The sequence below is a fragment of the Sminthopsis crassicaudata genome, chromosome 1, assembly GCF_048593235.1.
Source record: "Sminthopsis crassicaudata isolate SCR6 chromosome 1, ASM4859323v1, whole genome shotgun sequence".
Lineage (NCBI taxonomy): Eukaryota > Metazoa > Chordata > Mammalia > Dasyuromorphia > Dasyuridae > Sminthopsis > Sminthopsis crassicaudata.
In genome coordinates, this window is record NC_133617.1 from 592,093,163 (window position 1) to 592,120,530 (window position 27,368).

Sequence of the window (27,368 nt, forward strand, 5' to 3'; positions counted from 1 at the left end):
AGGAAACAGACTCACATTTGGAAGGTATTTGGGTTTTCTCAAAACAAAACAAAATAAAATAATCACTTTGTGGAAAAAATATTTAGCTTTTTCTAATGTTTTAGTTATTATTATTTAAAGAACAAATTTTATTTAAATTTTATTATTTTATATTAGTAAATATTTCTTTCATGTTAACTTACTTTTCCATTTAAAAAAGACATCTTTCTAATAAAATTTTGAAAAATTCTGTTTCTCTTAGATTTGCAACAGCTGTGAAAAAATTCAGTTTCCTGAATCCACTTTTAATTTTTAGTGGAGACTGCTTAAATCCTTCAGTATTAAGTACAATAACAAAAGGAAAACACATGATTCCTATTTTAAATGAATTGGGAGTACAGTTTGCTGTCTTTGGTAAGTAAATGTCACTTTTCCAGTAAAATTTATAATATACTGTATATAGCAACATTTTTAGTTTATTTCTATTGTAAAGGGATGAAAGTATTATCAATCCGATGTGAGTAATAATAGGTGTTATCTTATTTTGTTAATTTAAATATTATGCTGTTCTTATGTTTTTTAAATTACTGGAACAAAGGTGTTGTATAAGCTAATTATATAGAATTAAAGGACAGCTATAATTTTGCGTAATATAATTTGGTTCAGATTAGTTCTATATCTTGACATATGGATATGCCCAATAAATTATCTGCTGAAAACCTCTCTATCATTCATATCATCCTATTTTGTGATTGGAAAGTTTTTGTTATTGGAATTAAAAAATATATATATTGACCTGAAACCTCCTTTCTTGTCACTTTCATCCAATGACACTAATTTTGTTTTCTGTAGTTGACCAAGCAGATAAAAAAGACTTCATGTGACCATTTTTTAAATATTTGAAAACACTTTGGACTTAATAAGAACAAATGATGCCAATGTATTCTCATTTCATTTCTTTTCTTTTTTTGACAGGGTTTCTAAATATATAGATAGGAAATTCTGTCAATATAACATACCAGCATTTAAGATTTTTCTTTCTGTCTTTTAAAAAAAAAAGTATGTTTTATTGATTCTTTTTGTTTCTACATTATAGCCATTTTTGGATATACAGCTCTTGTCCCACATTAGTTGTCCTTTGTAACATTATCGTGTGTTACCTGGAGTGTAAGCTTACCTTTTGGGATTAGTTGTAAATTTGATAAGCATGTCATCTATGCTTTTATTCAAGTAAGTGATAAAAATGTTTAATAGTACAGGTCCAAGTTTTTATAGAATTCTGAGTTTTTCACTGGAGATGGCCTTCCAAGTTGACATTAAATTATTAGATTATTTGGGTCTGGCTGAATACTCTAGGTCTGGGTCCATCTGATTATGCCAGTGTTTAATCTAAATTTCTCCTTTTTTTTCCCTGTCTGGATAACTTAGTATAATGCCTAAGGGCACATAGTAAGAGCTAGTTGACTATTAAATGCTTTGGTAAAGCAGTTTGGAATTATGCTCTTAAATTGAATCATATATATCCTTTCACTATTATTCTTAAGTCTGTCCTTCAAAGAAATAAAAAAAGAGGATGCATACATATAGGAATGTTTATAACAGCTGTATCATATGGTGGCAAAGAATTTGAAACTGAGGTACCCCTCAGTTTAGGAATGGCTGTGTGTTTTATGAGTATGATAAAATACTATTTTGCTGTAAGAAATGATGAAGGGAATCATTTTAGGAAAAGATAGGAATACTTGTATGCAGTGATACAAAGTGATGGAAGAAGAACCAGGAGAACAACTTATTCAATGACAACACTGTTGTAAAGATACTTTGAAAGATTTAGGAATACTGATTAACATAATGACCAACTGCAATTCCAGAGGATTCATGATAAAACATGCTCTCTGCCTCCAGATGGAAAAGTGATGGACACAATGTATAAACTAAGTATACAAATCTATATCTATATCCAAGTTTATCTATCTGTATATATCTATGCATATACATATATATGGCTACTGTGGAAATTTATTTTGCTTAATTATATTTGGAATTTTTTTCTCGATGGGGGAAGTGAAAATAGGAAGGAGAGAATCCAGAAATGAAAATTGTGTAAAAAACTGAAGAATTAAAAAAAATAATAATTTAGGTAAATAATATGTATAACATTTTACTGGTCTTCAAGTTAATAGTAACTTGCTTAATTGAACTGACCCTGATCCTGATATAAATGTAATTTATTTTGACTAATTTTGTGGAAGCCATTGTGGGTTTTAGTTTAGTTTAGTTTTGCTTTTGATAGTCACTATTTTCTTGTGTTCCCTAACTATCCCTTGAGTAATACATTCTAGAATTTTGCTAAAAATCTATATTTGGAATACTAGTATGTAATTTTTTTTTTTACTTTATTCTTTTTCATTTCTTGAAAACTGAGATAACTTTCTCCTTTTATAATCCTTTAATGCTTCTCTTCTCCTTCAATTTTTTTCAATTGGGGTTAAGTGATGTGCCCAGGGTCAATAGCTAGGAAATGTTAATTGTCTGATATCACATTTGAACTCAAGTCCTCCTGACTTTAGGATTAGTGCTTTATTCACTGTGCCACCTAGCTGCCCTCTCCTCTATTTTAAGCTCAGTGATTCAGCAGTCATATCTTTTATTTCTCTTGTATAGTTTATTTGGGCAAAGAGACTGGACTTATGCAGGGCAGCTGGGTTCTCTGTTACTATTACTTATCTTGAGTTTCAACTTCCTCTTTGCCATTTTTGTTCTGTTCTTTTCTAGTCAATTCAATCCAGTTAATATATGCTAGGCATCTACTAAGGCCTGGGGATATATAATTAGTGAAAATAGTCTTGCCCTCAAGGAATTTGAATTCTAAAGGGAAAGTAGAACATTAAAGGAAACAGAAAAGGGCTTATGGAGACCAGGAGGTATCTTATTCTGTAGAGATGAAATTAGGCAGAGCAGCAGATGCAAAATGGCATGAACTGATCTAAATCACTATTGATTAGAGAAATGGGAATTAAGACAATTCCAAGGTACTACTTCATACTTATCAGATTGGCTAAGATGACAGGAAAAGATAATGACAAATGTTGGAGAGGATGTGGGAAAACTGGGACACTGATACATTGTTGGTGGAGTTGACAGTTGGAGTGAACAGATCCAACCATTCTGGAGAACAATTTGGAACTAATGTCCAAAGGATTATCTAACTGTGCATACCCTTTGATTCAGCAGTGGCTCTACTGGGTTTGTATCTCAAAGAAGTCATAAAAGAACAAAAATCACCTAAGTGTGCAAAAATGCTTATCTCAGCCTTTTTGTATGGTAGCAAGGAATTGAAATTTGAGAAGATGCCTGTTAATTGTGGAATGGCTAATTAAGTTATGGTATGTGAATGTAATGGAATATTTTTATTTCATAAGAAATGATCAGCAGTCTGATTTCAGAAAAGCTTGGAAAGACTTACATGAACTGATACTAAGTAAAGTGAGTATGATGAGGTTTGGCACAGGGCAAAGAGTTGTGGGAACCCCCTTCTGGTCAGCACAGGTCCTTTGTAAATGAATTTATGAACTTGAAAAGTTAAGCTGGCAAAAGAAGTTTATTGGCACTGGGAAGTCAGCTTTACAGGCTGACTTCCTTAGTGGCAAGGTCCCAACAGAGAAAAATCCCAACAGAGAGGTAAAGAGGGGTAAAGTCCTGTTAGGGAAATAGGTGAGAGAGATAAAGAGGAAGTAACACAGAAAAGAGAATTTCGTTTCAGTGGGCAGAGGGTCGCAGCTATGCCAGAGAGAGAGGTTCCTTGGCATGATTAGGTCCTCTGCAAGAAGCATGTTGTATGGATAGCTCTTGGATAGTTCTTGGTGGAGGCTGGGAGCAGTTTGAGTTGAAATCAAATCTTCCAATTGAATGAGTGTCCTTGGACTAATCTCCAACCCAATAGAGTTGGATAGAAATCTCAATCTCCAGCTCAGGCTAAGTAGGAGTGGTCCTGGACTTAACTAGTCCCACCCAGATAACAGAATGAAACCACTTTATTTTGATTCCCTGGGGCAGGTCTCTCAGGGGAGAGCTTCTCTGAGGGAGTTTCTCAAGTGTTCCCCCCAAAGTCAGAGAGAGAGAGAGAGAGAGAGAGAGAGAGAGAGAGAGAGAGAGATAGAGAGAGAGAGAGAATGTGAGAATGTGAGAATGTGAGTGAGAGAGAGAGAGAGAGAGAGAGAGAGAGAGAGAGAGAGAGTGTGTGTGTGTGTGTGTGTGTGTGTGTGTGTGTGTGTGTGTGTGTGTGTGTGTGTGTGTTTTGGAGCTCCTCCCTTCAACATTGTACAGAGCAACAAGATTATATGATGGTGAATTATGATAGACTTAGTTCTTCTAAGCAATACAGTAACCTGTAAAATATGGGCTAGCTCCCTGAGGGCTTCAAGGTCAGCCAGAGTCAGGATAAATCAAAGTCCTTGGTCTTTAGGGGGAAGAGTGAAGGAGGCAGGCAAGCTGCCACAAGGCTTGTGAAAGATCTCTCCTGGATTTTGGAGTCTAGAATCACCAGCCTCTCTCCTCCTTGTCCTGCAGCCAAGTCCTTTTGATTCTCTCCCTCCACTCTCTAATCCTTGCCTATGATTACCTCACTACCAAACATTCAGCAAGCACCAATGGAGAGGAGAGCCATCATCCAAATTGCCATAATCTCACATCAAATAGGTAGCCTTAAGTGCTCTTTTGTCTGATTCAGAGTTTCAGCTCTCTACATCTCCCACTTTCTTTTATTTTAGAACACAGATGTCATGCCATCCCTGACTTCTCAGGGATATGAGAGCCCCAAAAAGGAGGTGATCACATCCTCCCTGACTTCTCAGGAAGAGATGAAAAACCACTAAAGAGAAGTGGGGAGTCAAGCCATTGTTAGTGGGTTTCTGGACTGAGGGTCTTACTAGAAATAGGTGTACATAAATCCATCAGTATGGGAGGTATTACACAAGCACATAGCAATATAACACAGGCTAGTAGTGATGACTCTCCCCACAGCCGGTACAAGCTCAATGTGGTCTAACAAACAAGAATTGTACATACAAATAGTGATATAACAAACAATATAAATCAACATGGTGTTGTAAAAGATTTCCAGAAGTCCTAGAAGGAAAGGTATATGTGAAGTCTCTTTGGTTTTCTGTAGGTCTTTGGAGCAGCCTTCTTTTCAGTTGAGTAATCACTACAAAAATATCCAGGTGTTAAAGACCAAATCCTTTATTATCTCTTTCAAAACCCTAACTCCTTCACTTAGGGCTTGGCTAGGTTTTTTTAAAGGCCTTCTGGAGTCTTTGTTTCAGTGGAGAAAATGAAAGAGGGGAGTCTGCCACCAGGAGCCTGATCAAAGATAGAACTGAATTTCTTTTCTCCTCCTGTCTGAGAGCTTAAGCTCTTGCCTCCACTTCTGTTGTCTTATCTGCCTCTGAATGAATTTATCTGAGGCTCCCAGCTTATATACTCTTCACTGAGTTTAAACCAATCATTATATCACTAGGAAACCATTATTTGTCGTAAGATTAAATCAATCATACTGAATTTAGAGAACTACTAATCACCATGCTAAACTAGATAGACATTGTCTCATCAATACCATTTAGTATCTTGTAAGAATCCTTGTTTCAAGTTGAGAGTTCTGGCCCATAACAGGTATATCAATAACAATCACACATAAATTCTCCTCCTTCACCAGCCAAGAGATAGTCCAAAATCAATCTATTGTCCATTATTTCATGTGTCAAGGAATCCAATGATTCCTACAAGTTTTTGAAGTCCTTCAACAGTCTCATGCCTCAAAGAATCCAATGATTCCTGAGTATTTTCAAGTCTTACAACAATCTTTTCATGTCTCAGGGATTCCAATGATTCCTAAGGGTTTTGAAGTCCTTCATCAGTATCATTAACAATTTTTGATGTCCATGAGTCAGTTGCCATAATTGTCATGTTCTTTCAGTGGTGGACACAATCAGCAATGGAACCACTCTCTGTTTCTTGGGTCTTCTCCTTCGTTTCAAGGGTCTTCTCCATCTCTCTCCAATGAACAAGGCAAATAGGGCTCGTTGGCACCCATCTGATTCCTTCTTCATCTGTAAAGATACAAGCAAACCTTCTCCCCCAAGCAGTTAACCTGTCTGGTTCCTTTCATTCACCACTTTCTGGATCTTTCACATCACCTGGCGATTATCTAAAAATAGTGGAGCTGCTTGCACTGGACATTGCCCTTCTGATGGGTTATAAAAGCCAGTGCGTCTTTGTCAAAAATCAATAAATTAATTGTATAAAGAGCTAAATTTAAAAATTCTCTAAGGTTACCTGTGGCTCCCCCTTTCTTTTGTTTTTGGAGGAGTGTGTTAATTAGTCTCTGTTTCTTTTCTCTACTATTGCCTGTCCTTGAGGATTAAAAGGTATGCCAGTGGTGTGTAAAATCTTATACTGTGCACAAAAGTGTGAAAAATGTTTAGCAGCATATGCAGGTCCATTATCTGTTTTTAATGCTTGTGGCACACCCATAATTGCAAATGCTTGTATAAGGAATTCAGTGACCACGGGATTTTTTTGCTGCTGGTATTGCAAAAGTAAATCCTGAAAAGGTGTCTACTACAACATGGATAAAAGACAGACAACCAAAAGATTTATATTGGGTCACATCCATTTGCCAAATTTCATTGAGTCTCAAGCCACGAGGCTTCTTCTCTGGAGGGAACATAGGAGCATGGAAAGGTAGGCAAGCTGTACAGGTTTTTACTATGCTCCTAGCTTCTCCTTTTGTTATCCCAAATTGCAAATGTAAAGCTCGAGCAGCCTGATGATATTTAAAATGAGATTCTTGGGCTTTCTTGAAATAAAGGAGTATTGGCCAACATAGTTGGAAGGCTATCTGCCTTTGAATTACCATCAAAAATAGAACGTGGAAGTTCACTATGTGAGTAGACATGTAAAATATAAATGTTAACTGGATGCTTTCCACTTGCTCTTGAAGTTAAAGAGCTGATATATATTGGAAGCTATAAATTTTATTTGGGATGTGGCAATTCTTTGTACCACATCTACTGAATAGGCCAAATCAGATATTATATTTATATCTCCTGGATAATAAGAGCGAGCTAGAATGATTGCATACAATTCATTCTGCTGAGTAGACTGAAAAGGAGTTCTGACTACTCTCTTTATAGTTTAGTCATGAGAGTATACAGCACAAATGTTATGTTTGGAAGCATCTGTAAAGATAGTTGGTCCTTTAAAAGAAACTTTAGAAACCTTTTCTTCAAGAATCCATCACCAATTATGTAATAGTCTGGTTATCTTTAATGGAGACCCATGTGCTGTGGCCAATAAAATTTACCACTCTGGGATGGTTTCACAGCATACATTAATTAGTGCATTGGTATAAAAGGTGTTTATCTTGTCAGGTCTTATCCTAGATAATTGTACTGCTCACTTCATGGCTCTTAATAAAATTCTAGCCACAAGCACTAGGTAAGGAGTAAGACTTTGTTCTGGTTGTGCTGGGAGGTTCACCCACTCTATCATTGTCTCCTTGATGAAGGACTGCTGTGGGTGATTCTTTTGTAGCAAAAACTGATATTTCCAAGGGTTTTTGAGTGACTTTTTCAATTGCTTTGGATAAAGCCAGTTCAACTTCTCTCAAAGCCTCTTGAGTTTCTTTTGTAAGCTGGCTTGGTGAGTTTAAAGCACTGTCTCCCCTTAAAATGTCATGCAATGGTTGCAATTGATAGGTAGTCAAGCCTAACACTGGATGCATGCATTGAATATCTCCTATCAATTTCTGAAAGTCATTTAAGGTATTTAGCTTCTCTGTTCTTTTTTTTAATTCAATTTTTTAATTTTTATTTTTAAAAAAATTTTAAAATTAATTTTATAATTATAACATTTTGACAGTACATATGCATAGGTAATATTTTACAACATTATCTCTTGTACTCCCTTCTGTTCCGAATTTTTCCCCTCCTTCCCTCCACCCCCCCCCCCGATGGCAAGCATTCCTATACATATTAAATATGTTATAGTATATCCTACATACAATATATATGTTGTTGCAAAGGGAGAATTGGATTCAGAAGATAAAAATAACCTGGGGAGAAAAACAAAAAATGCAAACAGTTTACACTCATTTCCCAGTGTTCCTTCTCTGGGTGTAGCTGATTCTGTCCATCATTGATCAATTGGAATTAGATTAGCTCTTCTCTATGTTGAAGATATCCACTTCCATCAGAATACATCCTCATATAGTATTGTTGTTGAAGTGTATAATAATCCCCTAGTTCTGCTCATTTCACTCAGCATCAGTTGATGTAAGTCTCTCCAGGCCTCTCTGTATTCCTCCTGTTGGTCATTTCTTACAGAACAATAATATTCCATAACATTCATATACCATAATTTACCCAACCATTCTCCAATTGATGGGCATTCATTCATTTTCCAGTTTTTAGCCACTACAAAAAGGGCTGCCACAAACATTTTGGCACATACAGGTCCCTTTCCCTTCTTTAGTATTTCCTTGGGATATAAGCCCAGTAGTAGCATTGCTGGATCAAAGGGTATGCACAATTTGATAAGTTTTTGGGCATAATTCCAGATTGCTCTCCAGAATGGTTGGATTCTTTCACAGCTCCACCAACAATGCATCAGTGTCCCAGTTTTCCCACATCCCCCTCCAACATTCATCATTATTTGTTCCTGTTATCTTAGCCAATCTGACAGGTGTGTAGTGGTATCTCAGAGTTGTCTTAATTTGCATTTCTTTGATCAATTGTGATTTAGAACACTCTTTCATATGAGTGGAAATAGTTTCAATTTCATCATCTGAAAATTGTCTGTTCATATCCTTTGACCATGGCTTGATTTCTTATAAATTAGAGTCAATTCTCTGCATATTTTGGAGATGAGTCCTTTATCAGAACCTTTAACTGTAAAAATGTTTTCCCAATTTGTTATTTCCCTTCTAATCTTGTTTGCATTAGTTTTGTTTGTACAAGAGCTTTTTAATTTGATGTAATCAAAATTTTCTATTTTGTGATCAATAATGATTTCTAGTTCTCCTTTGGTCACAAATTCCTTCCTCCTCCACAAGTCTGAGAGGTAAACTATCCTATGTTCCTCTAATTTATTTATGATCTCGTTCTTTATGCTTAAATCATGGACCCATTTTGATCTTATCTTTTATGTGGTGTGAAGTATGGGTCCATGCCTAGTTTCTGCCATAAGCTTCTCTGTTCTTAAGGAAAGTTTTTGTACTATAAGTACCTTAGGGTATATTTCGTATCCTAAATATTGAAAAGGAGCATGTCTTTGAATTTTTTCTGGAGCTATATGTAGTTTTTTTGTAGTTCCTTAGTGTTTCTGTGGTCTTTTATAGACATGCTTCTAACATTTGCTCTTTAGGTGCATACTCCAAGATATCATCCATATAATGCAATAATAACATAACTTTTGGAAATGCTTTTCTTACTGGAGTAAGAGTAGCAGCAACATACATTTGACACATAGTAGGGCTATTTTTCATTCCCTGTGGCAAGGCTGTCCATTCATATCTTTTATAAGGTTCAGCTAAGTTAACGCTGGGCACTGAAAAGGCAAATCTTTTCATAGCCTCCTTATTTAGGGGGATAGAATAGAAACAATCCTTAATGTCTATAACCCAAAGAGGCCATTCTCTAGGCAATTGAGTAGGAGATGGAAGTTCAAAAGAGTTCCCATAGTTTCCATCTGTTCATTTTACCTTTCTTAAATCAGTCAACATCCTCTATTTTCCATATTTCTTTCTTACAACAAATATTGGGAAATTCCAAGGACTTAGAGAAGGTTATAAGTGTCCTGGTCAAGTTGCTCCTGTACTATATCTTATAGGGCCTGAATATATTATCACTTGCTAAGGGCCACTGTTTTATCCACACTGCTGTATCAGTTTTCCATTGAAAGGGAACAGGTAAGAGTGTTGGCAGGTCTTTAACAGCAACTCTTCCTAAAAAACCAAAGTTAATCCTAACTGTTGTAAAATGTCTCTTCCCCACAGATTAATGGGGAGTTTTTCAACTATGACAGGAGTAAAAACTCCTGTTTCGCCTTCAAATGTCCATCTCAAACGGGTAGCACTAAATTCAGCTGCTATTGATCCTCCTACACCAGACATGTAGGTTTCTGCCTTAATCTTTGGCCAGTGACTGGGCCAGCTGGCACCCCTAATGATTGCACAATCTGCACTAGTGTCTGCCAATCTTTCTAATGGTATGCTATTTATGTAGATAGTGAGCATAGGACAGTCAGCTATTACAGCTGCAGTCAAGAATATTCCTGGATTCTGCTGCTTGGAGTGAGAATCTAGGCAACTATCACCAGATTGTCTATTAGGAGTCTGTATCAGTAAACCTGATGCTACTACTTCTCCTGGTAGATAAGTCACATATTATCTACCTATATTAGTAACTGGGATATTATCTACATATTCCCCAGTTTCCCATATCAATGTATGGATGAACATTGTTTTGTAAGTACTCTCAGGAGGTGAAATAGTCAAGTCTACTGTGCTTGGAGGCTTGGAATAGATTTCACCTCTCCAAGAGGTATCTCAGTTGTCCCAGCTGCATACAACTCTATTCTCCCCAGTTGTAATCCCTTTCTCCCATCAGGTTGCTTCCTGGGTGATTGATTTTGAATCCCTTCTCCCATCAGATGGCTTCTTGGCTGATTGGTCATGTCTGGATATCTCTCCTACCCAGTGTTTTGCTTTTGATGACCATCTCCTTCAAACATTCTTCCTCCTTTAAAGTCCCTCTCCCTTTTTATCACTTTTCCCCTAATTCTTCTGTTTTCCCTTCTATTAGTATTTCCCTTTCTTTTCCCTTTTCCCTTCCCACTTCTTTATAAGGTGAGACAAGTTTCTCTGTCAAACCAAATATGTCTGGTATTCTCTCTTTGAGCCAAATCTGATAAGCATAAAATACAATGCTCACCTCTCTCCCTTCTTTCCCTCAATTATTACAGGTTTTCTTTGTGAGATGTAAATTCTTTTATTTACCTCCCTTTTCCTCTTCTTCCAGTATGATCTCCTTTCCCTCTTTAGTTTCTTTTTCATATTATCATAATAAAATCATATCATACCTGCACTCTCTAAGTTTACCCATAACAGAAATATAGTTATCAAAAATTCTTTCCTTTTTATGTTTTTATGCTTCTCTTGAGTTCTGGAGATCAAATTGGAGATCTTCTAGAAATTTGTTGTACTCCAAATATTTGTGTTTCTTTGACTCCAAAACCAGTGTAGAGGCTTAATCTGCTGTTGGTTTGAGAGAATGTCAGAGGAGGTCACAGAATGTTGTGTTTGCTTTCTGCCATCTTGGCTCTGCCTCTCACATTTCAAGATATTTAAAAATTTTAAACTGTCTAGATCTCAGAAGGCAAAACAAAAATATAAAAAAATCCACTGGCAATCTAGGGGAAAAAAATGAAAACTCACAGCAATAGCATAACCAAATTCTAGAGTATCCAAATAAAAAATACTGTGAGCAGACAGAAAGAAAAAAAAAAAGGTATTGAGAAGTCACAAATCAAGATCACACATGATTTAGCAGATACTGCTCTAATGGAGGAGTGAACTTGAAATATAATATTCCAGAAGACAAAGCACGTAAGTTTGAAACTGAGTAACTGAAGCAGAAAAGCTGAGTAAAATGCTACAGAAGGGAAAAAATGGATCTTTAATGAAATGAAGGACTTTAAGCATTCTTAATGGAAAGACCAAAGGTTCAGAGAAACTTTAATGTTCAAAGGAGTGAAGAGAAACATAAGAAATAAATGAACTGCTTACATTCAAATATGGATAGATAATATCTAGCAATCCTATTGGATTTCATGGAAACTGTTATGTCTTGATGTTAACGAAAGAATGGGAAAAGAGGAGAAAAGGAATGCAATAGGCTGAGGGGAGAGTAAGGAGTATTAGAGAAAATTACCTTACATTATCAGGATTCATAAGCAAACATCTATGCAAATAAGGGGTGGGGGGGAAACAGCTGACTTTTGAATCTCACTTTGATCTGAACTGGTCAAAAGAAAAAAATGCAAGCTAAAAACCTAAAGATAAACACATTCATATGTACATACACATATATATCCATATATTTATATATGAATAAATAAAATATCATGGAATATTATTGTGCTAAACTCTTATCAGGTTAACAAATAGGTTTCTAGAGGACTGATAATGAAACATGTTATTTACTACATGATAGTTGAAAGACTCAGAATGAAGAATATGACAATTTTTTTTTAAGACATGAAAATTTGTTTTGATTGAGTACACATATTCTTCATGGGTTTGGTTTTTCTTGGATTTTCAATTTGGGGAATGGGAGGGAGAGATTTGTTATGAGAAGATGAGAAGATGGATCTTGCATGATTAAAACAAATTTTTATTTTTAAAAGAAAGGATCTATATATACCAAAATATTAATAGAAGTATTTTGGTGACAGGACTGGGGAAAAAAAAGTAGGTGCCCATTTATTGGAGAATGGCACAAAAATTAGTATAGGAATATAACAGAATATAATTGTAATCATTTAAACAAAAAAAACCCCACTTATATGAACTGATGAGCAAAGTGAGAATGAGAAAACCTATATACAATGATAAAACTGTAAACAGATGAAATGATAAAATGAAATGGAACACTGTATAGTGATAATGACTCACATTGTAGAATGATGACTTCTTTCATTAGAAAGATAAGGAATGCTGTGTATAGAATGTTGACTATATTGTTAGACATGTTGGTTTTGCTGAATGTTGTTTAATGTCATCTTTGGCAAGAACAGCCTTGCTAGGTAGGTGAGAGAAATATCTTCTTCTTCTTCTCCTCCTCCTCCTCTTCCTCCTCCTCCTTCTCCTCCTCCCCCCCCCCCGTTCCTCCTCTTCTCCCCCCCTCCCCCTCCTCCTCCTCACCTTCATCCTCCTCCCCCTCTCCCTCCTCCTCCTCCCCCTCCTTCCTTCCTTCCTCCCCCTTCCCCTTCTCTCCCTCCTCCCCTTCTCCTGCCCCTCCCCCCCTCCTAGGATAGCATGTGGGCCAATCTGAGTTTATAAATCTGATAATTGAGGAGAAATTGATTATTATAGATCCATATTCATATCTATATCTATCATTTATAAAAGGATTTATCAGAGAACTCCTCTACATCATAAACCATAAGCATATATTTTGAATATAATTCTACAACTTAGAAATATTTTATGTGTATACATTGTAAAAAAGATTTAACACAGTATAGCTACTGAGATTTTTTTAGTCCCTCATATGACATTTTATTGATTGCTTTTTAAAAGAAAAAATGTCCAACTTTCTGTTCTTAAGAACATTAATATTGACTTAATTCAAATTAAATGACCACTTCGTTAAGGTAGCATTATTTAGTCAGTGGTGCCCTTGAAAATATTTTAAAAATTCTTTATTTTGAATAATACAACTTTTTCATCCTTTTTTTTACATGGAAATTTTATGGCTTCCTTGGAACACTTTTGAAATTTGATGATTTGTAAATTTACTTTAACATAAAAGGTATATGTTATCGTATAATCTATATCAGATTGCTTGCTGTTTTGGGGAGGAAAGAGGAAGTGGAGGAAGGAAGAAAAAATTCAGAACTCAAAATCTTGCAAAAATGAATATTGAAAAGTATCTTTACATGAATTTTTAAAAATAAACTACTATTAAGCAGTATAAGTTAGGTCTTAAAATGCATGATTCAGTTTTATTAATTTATTGTTTGGAGACCTACAATTTCTTAGTTAAATGAAAGTAGAATACTCCTATTTTATCAAAGTAGTTACTAAACATTTTTGATTGATTTTTTTTTTTAATTAGGAAATCATGAATTTGATTTTGGTGTGGATATTTTGGAAGAATACAAACGACAAATGCATTTCCCATGGTTTCTCAGCAATGTATATGATAAATTTACTTCAGAACCTCTTGGACATGGCACAGTTAAAAAAATAGTTAATTGGAACAATATAACAATTGGCTTGATGGGACTAGTGGAAGAAGACTGGTTAGATATATTAGCTACAGTTAGCAAATCAAATCTTAACTATAAAGACTATGTTGAAGTTGCTAATCAAATATCCGTAGAACTTAAAGAAGAAGGAGCAGATCTTATCATTGCTATTACACACATGAAATGGATAAATGATACACGGCTTGCCCAAAAAGCTCAAGGAATAGATCTAATTCTAGGAGGCCATGACCATGAATATGGAATCAAGAGAGTTAATGATATATGGATTGTGAAAAGTGGATCTGATTTTAGGAACCTGACAAAGATAAATATAAGACGCTTTGGTGCATCTTTTCAATATATATTTGAGAAATTGGACATTGTGAATCATTTGGAAGAAGACCCATGTATTAAAGCTATAGTAAAAGATTATACCCAAAACCTACAGGTAAGTAAAATTTTATGATGAATAATATCTTGGAAATCATAGATCAACTTAACAAAGCCTCAAAGGTGAGTGTTACATCACGGTCACTTCAAAGAACATAAAATTCCTAGCAATTAGCATACTTTTGTGAAGAGGCAATCCTGTCATACCAATTTCATTTCATTCTGTGAACTAGAAAAGCATGGTTCTGATCATATTATAGTTAAGTTAGTGATTAATGGATTTAAAGGATGTTCACAAACAATACTTATTAATTACTGTAAGCATTAGGTGTCATATTTCATGGTTTCTGACAGGAATTGGTCATGATCCATATTCTATCCATTAACTTTTGTTTTGATAAATATTGATGTACTATTTGAAGGAAATAAAGTCTATTCCTGTCACAGTTACAAAAAATACTAAATTAGATATAGTTATTAATACTGTAGAAAAATTCTGTGAAATTAAAAATGATCCTAATCTGGGTCATTTGATAGGAAAAATGCCTTTACCAGAAATAGGATGAAATTTATTAGGGGCAAATGTAAATTAATATGGAAAGAAACAAAATGTAACCAACATTAGCTTATGGGATTGGAAAGAACTTGTTATTACAAAATACTGAAGAAAGTAGTAAGTAATAACTGGCCAGAGAGGCTAAATATTAGTGCAAAAATTAATATTTTATGTGCATGTGAGAAAAATAAAAACTATATTTGAAATCATGAAATGAAAAAAATCAAAATAATCTTATATATTACAAGAACAGGGAAAGTAGTCTTTTCTCTTTAGATTTTTTTTTAGAGAGTTATGTTCAGTTTTGATATAAATGATTTAAAGATAATGAGAACAAAATATAGACAAGAAAAAGAAATGGAAAATAAGTCTTCCAAACAAAGGTGAAAGTATTTACTTTATTGATATGAGAAGAAAAGGTAAATTTGACTTCGGTCTTTAGATTCTTTATGGTAGCAATACTTGTCAGTTCCATAAATGCAGAAAAACAAGCAAAAGAAAATAGAATGTAAGAGGAAAATACAAACAAATGGATTGCTACCAGAGATTTTGGTCTCTAACTCTAGAGACCTGCTAATTCTTAAGACTGAGCTATTTCAGACTTTTTCTCCTCTCAAGTCACATTTAAGTCAGCCCTGCCCCCTCTGAGCAGATAATATCTTCTATTTTATTGAGAAAAAAAAATTGAGGCCTTCTGTCTTGAGAATGTAAGCTTCTAGAAGGCAGATAGCTTGTCTTTGTGTTTGTATCATGAGTATTTACATGCCTGGCAAATAGTAGTCAGTTAATAAATTGATTCATTATTTGATGAATTCTCTCCCTTTTCATCCTCTACACATCTGTGTTGGAGGTGTTGTTATAGTGTTGATAGCTTCAAGGGATAGCTTCAAAATAAACATCTTTAAGGAACTAATAACACAAGAATGGGGGAAAATTCATGGTTGATAACTGATACATATTTGAGAGAATATCAACTACTCAATCATAGGCCTGATTTCTTATTTTTATAAATTTTTTTGAGAATGTTCTGTATATGTATTGGAATTATTATCTAAAATAGCAAGCTGGGAATATGAACATGATGGAGATTGCTAGCTATTCTCACATCTTCCCAGATTCTTGTGTGAGATTCAGCTTGAGAACTAAAGCTGTCTCTCTCTTTCTAATTCTACCTTGCCCCTCATTTCTACCAGGAAGAAGAGAATCCTATCCCAATGGGCTTTGGAATAGGAGTTATACAAAATTTAAAAAGGCAGTCCTTTGCTCTCAAGGAGATTACAGCCTAATGGGAGAAGACACACAAAAGGAAACTAAAATGGGGAGGGGAGCACCGGGGATACCAACAAGAGCGACATCATATTCTATGGCATCCAGACCAAGCAGAGTCACAGATGGGAAATGAAGAATTATTTTTAAAGTCCAGATCCAGCCCTCTATAAAGAATAGTTTTGGGAGTTTAGTATTTTACCCTCCAGCTTCTCAATCAATGAGGAGAGGAGACTGAAAGAATTGGGAAGATGTTGAATAATAAAAATTAAATATTGAAATGATGAGATTTTCAGTGGTCAGTTTGTCTTGGGTGGGACATTCTGTTTGCTGGAGTCCAAACCAAACCAGAGATGCATATGGTAAATCCCTTTCTTCTCTTTCTTTCTTTCTTTTCTTTTACTTTTCTTTAAAGCATCTCTATCTGTGTGTTGTAGCAATGTCTTAAATTATGTCTAAGCTGATTAACTATCCTGTCTTTCGTGTTTGTAAATTTGAGGTTATTTATTCTTCCCTGCCCCTCACCATACTATCCACTTTCCAAGACAAAAGAAATCTGTCTTTTCTCTCTTTAATATTACCATTCCAGTATTGGTCCTTGTACCTATCATCTAGTTGCCACAACATTCTGACAAGTATTTTGGCCCACTCTCTTCCAATTTCTTTCATATCACTCCCCAAAATAATTTTATCCTAATAGGGATGCTCAGATTACTCCTTATTCAGAAATCATTAGTGTTTTTCTGTTACTTTCTAAATAAAGCTTAATTTACTTTGTAAGCCAAAGCCCTTTCCAATATGGCCACATCCCATCTGCAGAGCCTATGTCACATATTTTCCTCTACATATCAACAATTCAGAGAGCCAGTAATAGGAAAGAAAACATTTTCTTTTCTGTTCATCTGTGATCTCCAAAATCTGCTAGTTTTTGCTTAATGATTATTGAAAAGATTCACTCGATTCATCACAGTAGAAAATTGCTTTTGCCTGCTTTTACTTGTATCTGGAGCTAACACTGTATAGTGTCTTCAGACTCATTATAATTTTTTCATATTCTTGATTCCATCATAGTGAGCCTAAGCTGTGGATATCTTTCATATCAGGTACTTTTCAATATCCAAAGAGGTTCATAAAGCATATAGAACCTTTCACTTTTCTAGAAGACCTCTGGTATTCCAATTTCATTTTATCCTGGATCATCTCAGGCTTGATTTCATCTACAACTTTGCCTGAGTATCTTCCTGGAAGAATTGGGATGGTCAGAGGATCTAAACATTGAATTTCTTTCAGAGTATGAATGTGGAATGTGGATACAAAGTTTGGGAGCTCAACATGGTTCCAACTTATACTTTTATGGATTGGGGCAAAACAATTGCTTGACAAATTTTACTTTCCAAAAACAAATATTGATGTGCCTAATCTACCCTTGTTCCTGGTCCTCTAGTTGGGTATTAGGACCTCTGTTTTGAGTCAAAAAAGGAAGATTTTCATGATTCACCTACAGTCCTAATACATAAAAGTAAATTTTTTTTTTAATCAACCATTACAGGTTTCCATAAGATAAGATTGCAATTCTGTTTTCATGGGTACTCTTATGGAGAGATTTAGAAAACTTTGAGTAGATGATACTTTTAACACTAGACAGTTGAAATACTAGCAAATAAAATAATTTCTACTTTAACATAATATATAGTCACCATGGTATAATGGAAAGAATACTAGGATAATGAAATTGGTTCTAGTTTATAATCCACTACTTACGTCCTTTAGAGAAGTCACTAAACCTTTTGGTGACCCAGTTTCATATATAAGATGAGGGATTTGGATGAGATATCTCAGATCACTTTCAGGTCTAATATATATATATATATATATGTATGTATATCTATAGCTATATCTATATCTATCTATCTATCTATATAGAGAGAGGGGAGAGCTTTTTTAACTTGAAGAAAAACTCATTTATGGTATTTTAACACTTTATATCAATATAAAAACTTTTGGCCATTAATAAAAAGTCTTTTAAAATAAATTTGAATGATGTCTTATAGAAGATATAAAGGTATAAATTGTCCTACATAAAATAGTTATAAAAAGTTGTTTACTTTATTTAATACCCACATTTTTTTCCGAACATATAATGATAGAAAAATCAATTGATGAAAAGAAAGAGATGTAAACAATATTAAGCATGTAGACAGTGATTTCATCCCCCCTTTTAAGGTCTATTTACTTTTTTGGTTTTTAGGACTCGATTTCTATTCTAATATTTTTCTCATGCTACCTTCACTTTTTTTTTAGTTTTTCAGACAACTTTTAATTGGTCTTAACACTTAATCTATAAATTAAGTTCACTCAACAAATATTTATTGAGCACTTATAAGGCATCTTAAACTTCAGTATCTGTTTTATTTTGTTCCATTTCACAGAATGTCATAGAAAATAAGAGAGCAATTAAAATATAGTCATAACTTTTCCTTGACCTACTGAAGGTGCCATTGACATAGTTTATCTGCCACTAAATAAGTACTTTTAGAAATAGCATATATCCAGGGAGGTATTTCAAGTATAAGTCAAAATAAACTAATAACTTTAAGGAAGTAGTAAATTGGCTTTAATGACTGACATACTTTAAAAAATCTTATCTTCTCATATATACAATGTGCTTTTGAAAAATGTTTCTGATTTAATAACCTTAAACTTTTGAAGAAGTGCTGTGATAGTATTTTAGAATTTAGAAAATCTTATTTATATAGACTGACAGTTTAAGTTTAATAATATTTTTTTCAGTTCATAGATATTTAGGTGTTGTTTTTTTTTAATCTAGCCTAATTTTTTATTTTATATAGGTCAAATATAGGAAGATTCTACTTAATAAGCAGAGATGTCCAGCATATTCAGGTGTTCAGGATAGCCATAAACCTGAGAGTAATTTTTAAAGCCTGTAAACATAAGAAGTGACAAGATAACCTGATGAACCAAAGACAGAAAAGTGATGAATGTCAATGTCATTGAGTAATTAAAAAAACAGAAGCAGGATTTGGTTAGTGGATAGCATAAAGGGAAATTTTACCATTGCTCAGTGGTGTCAGGGTCTGCTTGGAAAATGACAGGAACATAACAATGAAGCAAAAAGAAAAGTTGAAAGGGGAAAGCAGGGACAGAGTCAGTGAATAGCAGACATGTTACCAGGGGATAGAAATGAAGATAGGCAGCAAAGAGGAAATAGCAGAGAAAACAGAAAATGTCCCAAGAAAGGAGAAAGAATGACTAGACTAAGAATGATAAATATAGGGTTGAGGAACTCTTCCTCCCAAAACACAGTAACCTCCAGTTTTATTACTGAATACTACAAAATCTGGTCATAATGAAGCTCCTGAATTATCAGGGAAAGGTTTTATTATATTTAACATTCATTGTTTAATAAGGCAGGAAAGTATATAATTTGTTTAAGAAATATTCCCCATCTTTAGTAGTTAAAAAAGGATTTTAGAATGTACAAAATTAATTTTAAGTTATCAGGAAACTTGGTACATTCCCTAGTCATTCTTGATAACTGATATTATTAATGCATAATTTCTTGCAATATATATTGGAAAGGGGCATTGTTCTTAAGATATACCTATGTTAATAGTTGCTTTTTTCTTGCCTCAATGTTCACATTTGTGAACATTTTGTATAATCTAATAAAAATATTGCATTGGTCCCTCGTTGACAGTTATCTTGGTATTCTAATGTACTATATACTGATTACTGTACTTTATCCATTTTTATGAAAATTAGAAATTTGTATGTATTCTACCTAAAATTTCCTTGTAGTAACAGAGAAGGAATAATAATGTATTTAATGAATATAACAAGAAATAATGTAATGTTTAATAGGATAAAAGTTAGATGACATTGCTGAGATCTAAACTAAGTTACAGTAAAACTTAGGCAAGATTTTAGGATGTGAAAATCTTGCGTATTTAGTGGGTGGATCATTGCATACATATAAGATTGTAATAAGGGTAAAAGTAGAGGAATTAAAATGTTCAAGTTTGGCTTTTAAAAACTGACAGGAAGATAAATAAACATCTTGGTGTTGTTAAATGTAATATACTTTGCTATTCCAGGGGCAGATTCTAGGATGAAAGCCCAGAAAATGTGCTTGTGTTTAGTATTTTGATGTCTTTGTATTTTCTTAGACTTCTAGCACCTCTTCCTGGTTCCCTGGACCTCAGGTTGGTTTCAGGTTCTTGGAACCCACTCAGAACCATGAATCTAATCTTAGTCTGAGGAGTTCAAAGGACTATTACTTATTGGGAAATGGATCTCTTCTCTTTTTTTCCTGTGTCTGGTACAAAAATGATATCTAATGGAAGTTTCTAAAACTTGAATGTTTATTAGACTGGTCTAGTAAACTAACATGCTAGTGTACTTAATTTCTTACCCTTATATAAATTCTCAACCTTAGGAGTTTTCTGGAATATGTTACAATGTTTAGATCCATTGGGATCTAGAGAGTAAAAAGAACATAAACTACTCTAAGAAAGAAAACTTAGAGGGAAAAAAAGACTGTTAGAAAAATAGAAGAAATAAGTTAATTTTAGATAGCTCTTTTTTTTCTTCTTTTAGTGTATGTTAAAAGAAGTTCTCTGTCCAATTGACATGGAATTAGATGGACGTGCAGTTACTGTAAGAAGATCAGAGAGCAATCTGGGAAATCTAGTAACTAATGCAATGTTGGAAGCTACTCGTGCTGATGTAGCACTACTTAATTCAGGTAGTTTTATTATTTAATTTAAAAAAATGTTGATCACAGTTCAGATTGATTTTAAACTGAAACATATATTGGTCAAGTTTTTTACTACCATTTAGACAGTTATTAATAAATTTAAAATTACTATTCAGAAATACATTCTATTCTGTGGCACCAAATTTTCATTTGGTATACTTTTGTTATGCTGAATAATATCAATGTAGAATTAATAAGTAGTTTACATATTTGTAAACTTAAACTTTGCTTTCTTTTTAATTTGACTTTGCCTCATAATAAACATTTTATATTTAATTTATTATATTTTCCATCGAGATAATTATGATACCTCTTAAAGTTGTAGATTTTGAATTCAGTATATGAAAGTCTTGTTTTAGAATCATTAGACTTTGAGATGCTTTTGGATAACTTGAGAAACTTAATTCATTGGAGAAATCTTAACGCAGCTGTTCTTATGTCCTATTTTCTTCACTTAACTATGTGATAATAAGGAATTATAAAGCTAGATTGGTTTCTTTAAGCTAAATAGTGAATCTTTGCTTCTACTCTGTACTTTAAAGGTGGCTTGTCCTATAAAATTTTCTTTATCTAGTCATAGGACCCTGGGTTGAAGTTGAATTCTCTGCATGCTTTTTTACCTTAGAACTAAACTTGTTTTGATGCCAAATGTTATCACTATATCACATAAATCAGGAACCTAGGTAATGGCTTGGCTATTCTGAGTTACCATTGAATTGAAAAATGCTGGATTTTCTTGATGACATCATTGAACATTTGTCTTAACAAGCAACTTGTTCAAAAACCTATTTCCTCTAAGGACAGAAGAAGAACTGGTTTTAAGCACCCACACAAGAAATTTAGACTTGACATAGAGAGAAATGTCCTATTTTTAAGAGTTATTTGCATTTTGGAACAACTTATTGGAAAGGTTGTGGAAGAGTTAGCTTCTAATCACTTTGGAAAGCTTTATGTGTAATAAGAGAAAACTGGAGATTTAAGTCCCTTTATCCCTAGTAGTCAATGATAATGGGCTTAAAGTAGATAGCTTTTAAGTATAACTTAAAAAAAAACCAGATATGATATATATTGTATATATACTTTAACATATTTAACATGTCTACTTGCCATCTGGGGAAGAGGTTTGAGGGGAAGGAAGGGAAAAGTTAGAACAGAAGGTTTTGCAAGGTCAATGCTAAAAAATTACCCATGAATATATCTTATAAATAAAAAGCTATAATAAAAAACAGATACAATAGATACAGATCTCAAAGTAAAAAATATGGGGAAAATAATTGGAAAATATATTTCTGACAATGTGATATAGAAAAATCTGAAATATGGGACTTTATGAAATCATTGAGTTGAATATTATTTCTGTTAAGTATCAAATTAAGAAGTATATTATTTATTACTGTAACTATTATAGGTACTCTTCGTTCTGATCGAATTCATCCAGCAGGGGATTTCACTTTGCATGATCTTTTGGCTATTCTTCCTATGGTGGACCCAGTTCTAGTTGTCAGAATAACAGGTGCACAGCTGCTTGAAGCACTTGAAAATGGAGTTTACAAATACCCAGATCTTGATGGGAGGTATGTATAATATATTTTTGCCAGTTATCATTAAATTTCAAATAATATAGGTGAAAAAGGGTTATAAATTTTAAGAGGCTTTTTAAAAAGAATAATAGCAAAAAAAGATATTTTAATTTCCATTTTGATTATTTTTAGTTAAAGTATGAAATTAAATACATGCAAATTAAAAACATATTAGTCTATGAAAAATGTTTTTTTTAATTTAGCTATAATTATCCAGATCCAGAGATCAAAAGATCTTAAATATTCTTAGTCAGCAAATAACTTGATGTTCTTACAAAATGAAGAGTGATAGTATCCCAAGGTAAAATTTGATTAGAGTACAAGATCATTTGCAAACACAACAAAGAGTGATAAAAGATTATTGATAATGACACCTCAGAAGAACATGTGGAAAAGGTGCTAGAAAGCTTGAAATGAAACCCAGCTAAGCCAAATCATTCTGAGAACATTTGTAGATGAAACAAAGAGGACAGCAAATATATGTGAAATGAAACAGATCTTTCACTCTTTCTGTGATTTGTTTTTATCATTAAAAATAATAGAACTACCACTTTAGGACTTCATCACATTGTACCTGATGAACTATTGGAGAAAATGTCAGGCTTATTTACAAAGATAAAGAAAGGAAACAACATCAAGATCATAACTGACTAATAGGTACAGAGAATAAAAGATTCTATTATGTCACAAAATATAGAATGACAATTGGAGGTGGAGATAATATAGTGGAGAAAAGACAAGGATTCACCCGAGCTTTCCTTAAAACCACATTAAACACCTTTAAATAATGCCATGAAACAATTCTGGTATAGCAGAATCTACAGTAGAACAGGGAGAAATAATATTTCAGCCAAAGACAGTTTAGAAAGTCAGCAGGAAAAGTCTTCTGCATGTGGGTAAAAGTGGAGCACAGTCTAGTACAGGCTGTTATAGTGCAGACCAGGCCTCAGAAAACCAGGAATAAGTCTTAGGAGATGTAAAGTAAGGAGATTTGTTAGAAAGAGGTTACAGGGTTCCTGCTGGCACTAGGGGGGCCAGGATTCTTTTGCTTTGCCTATACTCAGATCTGAGTTGCAGTCCTGTGTGGCAGTCTCAGAGCAAGAAAGAGCACTAGAACACTATAGTTTGTGGCTGCAGTGAATCAGAGATTCTCATTACAATTCCAGGGCAGAAGAAAAGAGTGTTTGTGCTCACTCAGACCAAATCACAGATTAGGAGAATAGTAAATACCTCTCCTTAGTTCTTGCCACCCTGGAAAAACTGAAAAAACATAAACTTAAAAGTTTCTAGTAAAACATCACTGAAAACATCTGCATAAAACCCCTAAAGGTTGAGACAGTGTACACTAAACCCTGGAAGCAGATTCCCACTTTCACAAATTTAAAAGTCAAGAAATAGAATGGAAAAATGAATAAATAACAGAAAAAAAATCTGACCACAGAATTGTTATTACAATCCAAAAATTGTTATGGAAAGAAGGGAAATCAAAACACCCCCTCAAAAGAAATTAATAAAGTAAAAGCTCCTATATGGCAAGCCTTCAAGAATAATATGAATTAGTCTTAGACAATGGAAGAGCTCAAAAAGATTTTGAAAATCAAGTAAGAAAGGTAGAGGAAAAATTGAGAAAAGAAATTAAACTGATGCAAGAAAATCATGAAAAATGATTGGTTGGTAAAGCTTGATAAAGGAGACATAAAAAATACTGAAGAAAATAATACCTTAAAAAACAATAGTCAGGAAATAGAGCAACAATGACAAGATAAAGTAAAGGCAGGAACTCACCTGAGCTCTCATCCAAATCTCTACAAATAATACTTTTAATTAATTACTCTATAATTGTAGAATGGAAGAACTCACAAAAAAATTCAGTTCATGATAATTTAGGAGGTTGGCAGGAAAGGTCTGTCACATTAGGGAGAGTCTAGCACAAGCTGCAGCAGTACCCCTTAGGAACCACTGACTCAGCAGCAGCAGTGAAGGCTTCCAGAGTTCTTAACCATAGATTTATAGTAGGGGTCAAATAGTTAGTCAGGCTCTTTGGTAACACTGTGACAGGACTTTGTTCCTATGTTAGTACTCTGATTGGAATTGCAATCTTGAGTGGTGGTCTTGGGGCAAGGAAGAGCACTAGCACATTGGAGCTTGTGACCACAATTGAGCAAGAAGCCTGATCATAATTCCAGTGCAGAAAAGTGTGTTTGTGATCACTTAGAGACAGAGGACAGGACAGGAGAGTAGTGTAATTACTGCAGAGTAGTGTAATTACTACTGAAGTGTAGATTATACTTTCTTAGATTAGATTATAATCTCTTAGTTTATATACCACCTTAGAAGAACTGAAATTTTATAGTTCCCTAGAAGTTTCTTTGAAAACAACTGCACAGTGCCAGCCTTTTTTGTAGTGGCAAGAAACTGGAAACTGAATGGTTGCCCATCAATTGGAGAATGGCTGAATAAATTGTGGTATATGAATGTTATGGGATATTATTGTTCTATAAGAAACAACCAACAGAATGATTTCAGAGAGATCTACATGAATTGATGCTAAGTGAAATGAGTAGAACCAGGAGATCATTATATACAATAACAACAAGATTATACGATGATCAATTCTGATCAACAAAGCTCTCTTCAATAGCGAGATGAGTCAAATTAGTTTCAGTTGTTCAGTGATGAAGAGAGCCATTTACACCCAGAGAGAGGATTGTGGGAACTGCGTGTGGACCACAACATGGCATTTTCACTCTTTCTGTTGTTGTTTACTTGCATTTAGTTTTTTTTTCCTCAGGTTTTTTTTTTTTTTTAATTTCCTTCTTGATCCATTTTTTCTTTTCTTTTCTTTTTTTTTAATTTTATAATTATAAATTTTTTGACAGTATATATGCATGAGTAATTTTTTTAAAATAACATTAACCCTTGTATTCATTTTTCCAAATTTTCCCCTCCCTCCCTCTACTCCCTCCCCTAGATGACAGGCAATCGCATACATTTTACTTGTGTTACAGTATAACCTAGATACAATATATGTGTGTAAATCCAATTTTCTTGTTTCACGTTAAGTATTAGATTCTGAAGGTATAAGTAACTTGGGTAGATAGACAGAAGTGCTAACAGTTTACATTCACTTCCCAGTGTTCCTTCTCTGGGTGTAGTTGTTTCTGTCCATCATTGATCAACTGGAAGTGAGTTGGATCTTCTTTATGTTGAAGATTTCCACTTCCATCAGAATACCTCTTCATACAGCATTGTTGTTGAAGTGTACAGCAATCTTCTGGTTCTGTTCATTTCACTCAGCATCAGTTCATGTAAATCTCTCCAAACCTTTCTGAATCCATCCTGCTGATCCATTTTTTTCTTGTGCAGCAAGAGAAATAATTGTATAAATATGTATATATATATATTTAAATATATTTAACATGTATTAGATTACCTACTGTGTAGGGGAGGAGGTGGAGGGAAGGAGGGGAAAATTTGAAATGGAAGAAGAATGCCAAAAATTCATTGAAGGGAAAAAAATCCTCCTTGAAAAGTAGAATTGATCAGATGTAAATGGACAGACAAAAGCTCCCTGAAGAAAACAATTCCTTAAAAATGAGAATTGAGCAAATTGAGCTAATGACTTTATAAAACATCAAAAAGCAGTAAAACAAAACCAAAAAATGAAAAAAATAGAAGACAACATGAAATATCTCATTGGGAAAAACAATAACTGACTTGGAAAATAGATCCAGGAGAAGTAATTTTAAAATTATTGAATTACCTGAAAGCCATGACCAAAAAAAAAAAAAAGAATGTGGACATCATCTTTCAAGAAATTTTCAACTATTCTGATAGTCTAGAATCAGAGGACAAAATAGAAATTTAAAGAATCCACTGACCACTTTCCAAAAGAGAACCCCAAATGAAAACTTCCAGGAATATTATAGTCAAATTCAAGAGCTCTTAGATTAAAGAGAGAATATTACAAAGAGAGTCATAAAGAAACAATTCACATATTCTGAAGCCATAGTTCAGATAGCATAATATTTAGCAATTTCTATATTAAAGGACAAGAGGGCTCAGAAAAGATAGTATAGAAGACAAAGGAGCCTGGATTACTATCAAGAATCATGAACCCAGCAAAACTGAGGATAATCCTTCAGGGGAAAAATGGCCGTTCAATGAAATATAAAGACTTGTAAGGATTCTTTATGAAAAGACCAGAGCTGAATAGAAAATTTGACTTTTAAATACAATACTCAAGAGAAGCATAAAATATTAAATGGACAAGGGAAATCATAAGGCACTTAATAAAGGTTCAATTGATTACATTCTTAAGATTACATTTGGAAGATTACATTTGTAAGAACTTTCTCATTATTAGGACAATTAGAAGGAAAATATGTAAACAGAGGGCACTGTTGTGAGTTGAATATGAAAGCATAACATCTAAAAATAAAATTAAGAGGTGAGAGAGGAATGCACTGGGAGAAAGAAAAAAGAAGAGGTAGCATGGATAAGTTATCTCACAAAAAAGATAAGAAAAAACTTTTACAATGAAGGGGAAGATGAGAGAGGTAAGGGAAAGTGAGTGAATCTTATTCTTATTAGAACTTATTCAAAGAATAGCATACAACCTCAATTGAGTACAGGAATGTATCTTTCCTTATAGGAAAACGTGAGGAAAAGGGCTTAAAAAAAGGGTGGGGAATAGCAAATTGGGGGAAGTAGTAGACAGAAGAAAAATACTTTTGAGAAGGGACAGGGTGAACGAATAGAGAAATAGAATAAAAAGGGGAGGAATAGA

General features: G+C 33.9%; 1 protein-coding gene across 1 annotated transcript in view; it reads left to right on the forward strand.

The window, feature by feature from the left end:
* Positions 1-264: 264 nt before the first annotated feature.
* The window catches only part of LOC141550954 (mannosylglucosyl-3-phosphoglycerate phosphatase-like), a 97,832-nt gene continuing 70,728 nt past the window's right edge, over positions 265-27,368 (forward strand). The window contains exons 1-4 of the mRNA XM_074282111.1: positions 265-393; positions 13,878-14,458; positions 20,840-20,987; positions 22,408-22,573. Coding sequence (XP_074138212.1) covers positions 348-393; positions 13,878-14,458; positions 20,840-20,987; positions 22,408-22,573 — 941 coding nt within the window. The 5' untranslated portion in view covers positions 265-347. The remainder of the gene's footprint in view (positions 394-13,877; positions 14,459-20,839; positions 20,988-22,407; positions 22,574-27,368) is intronic.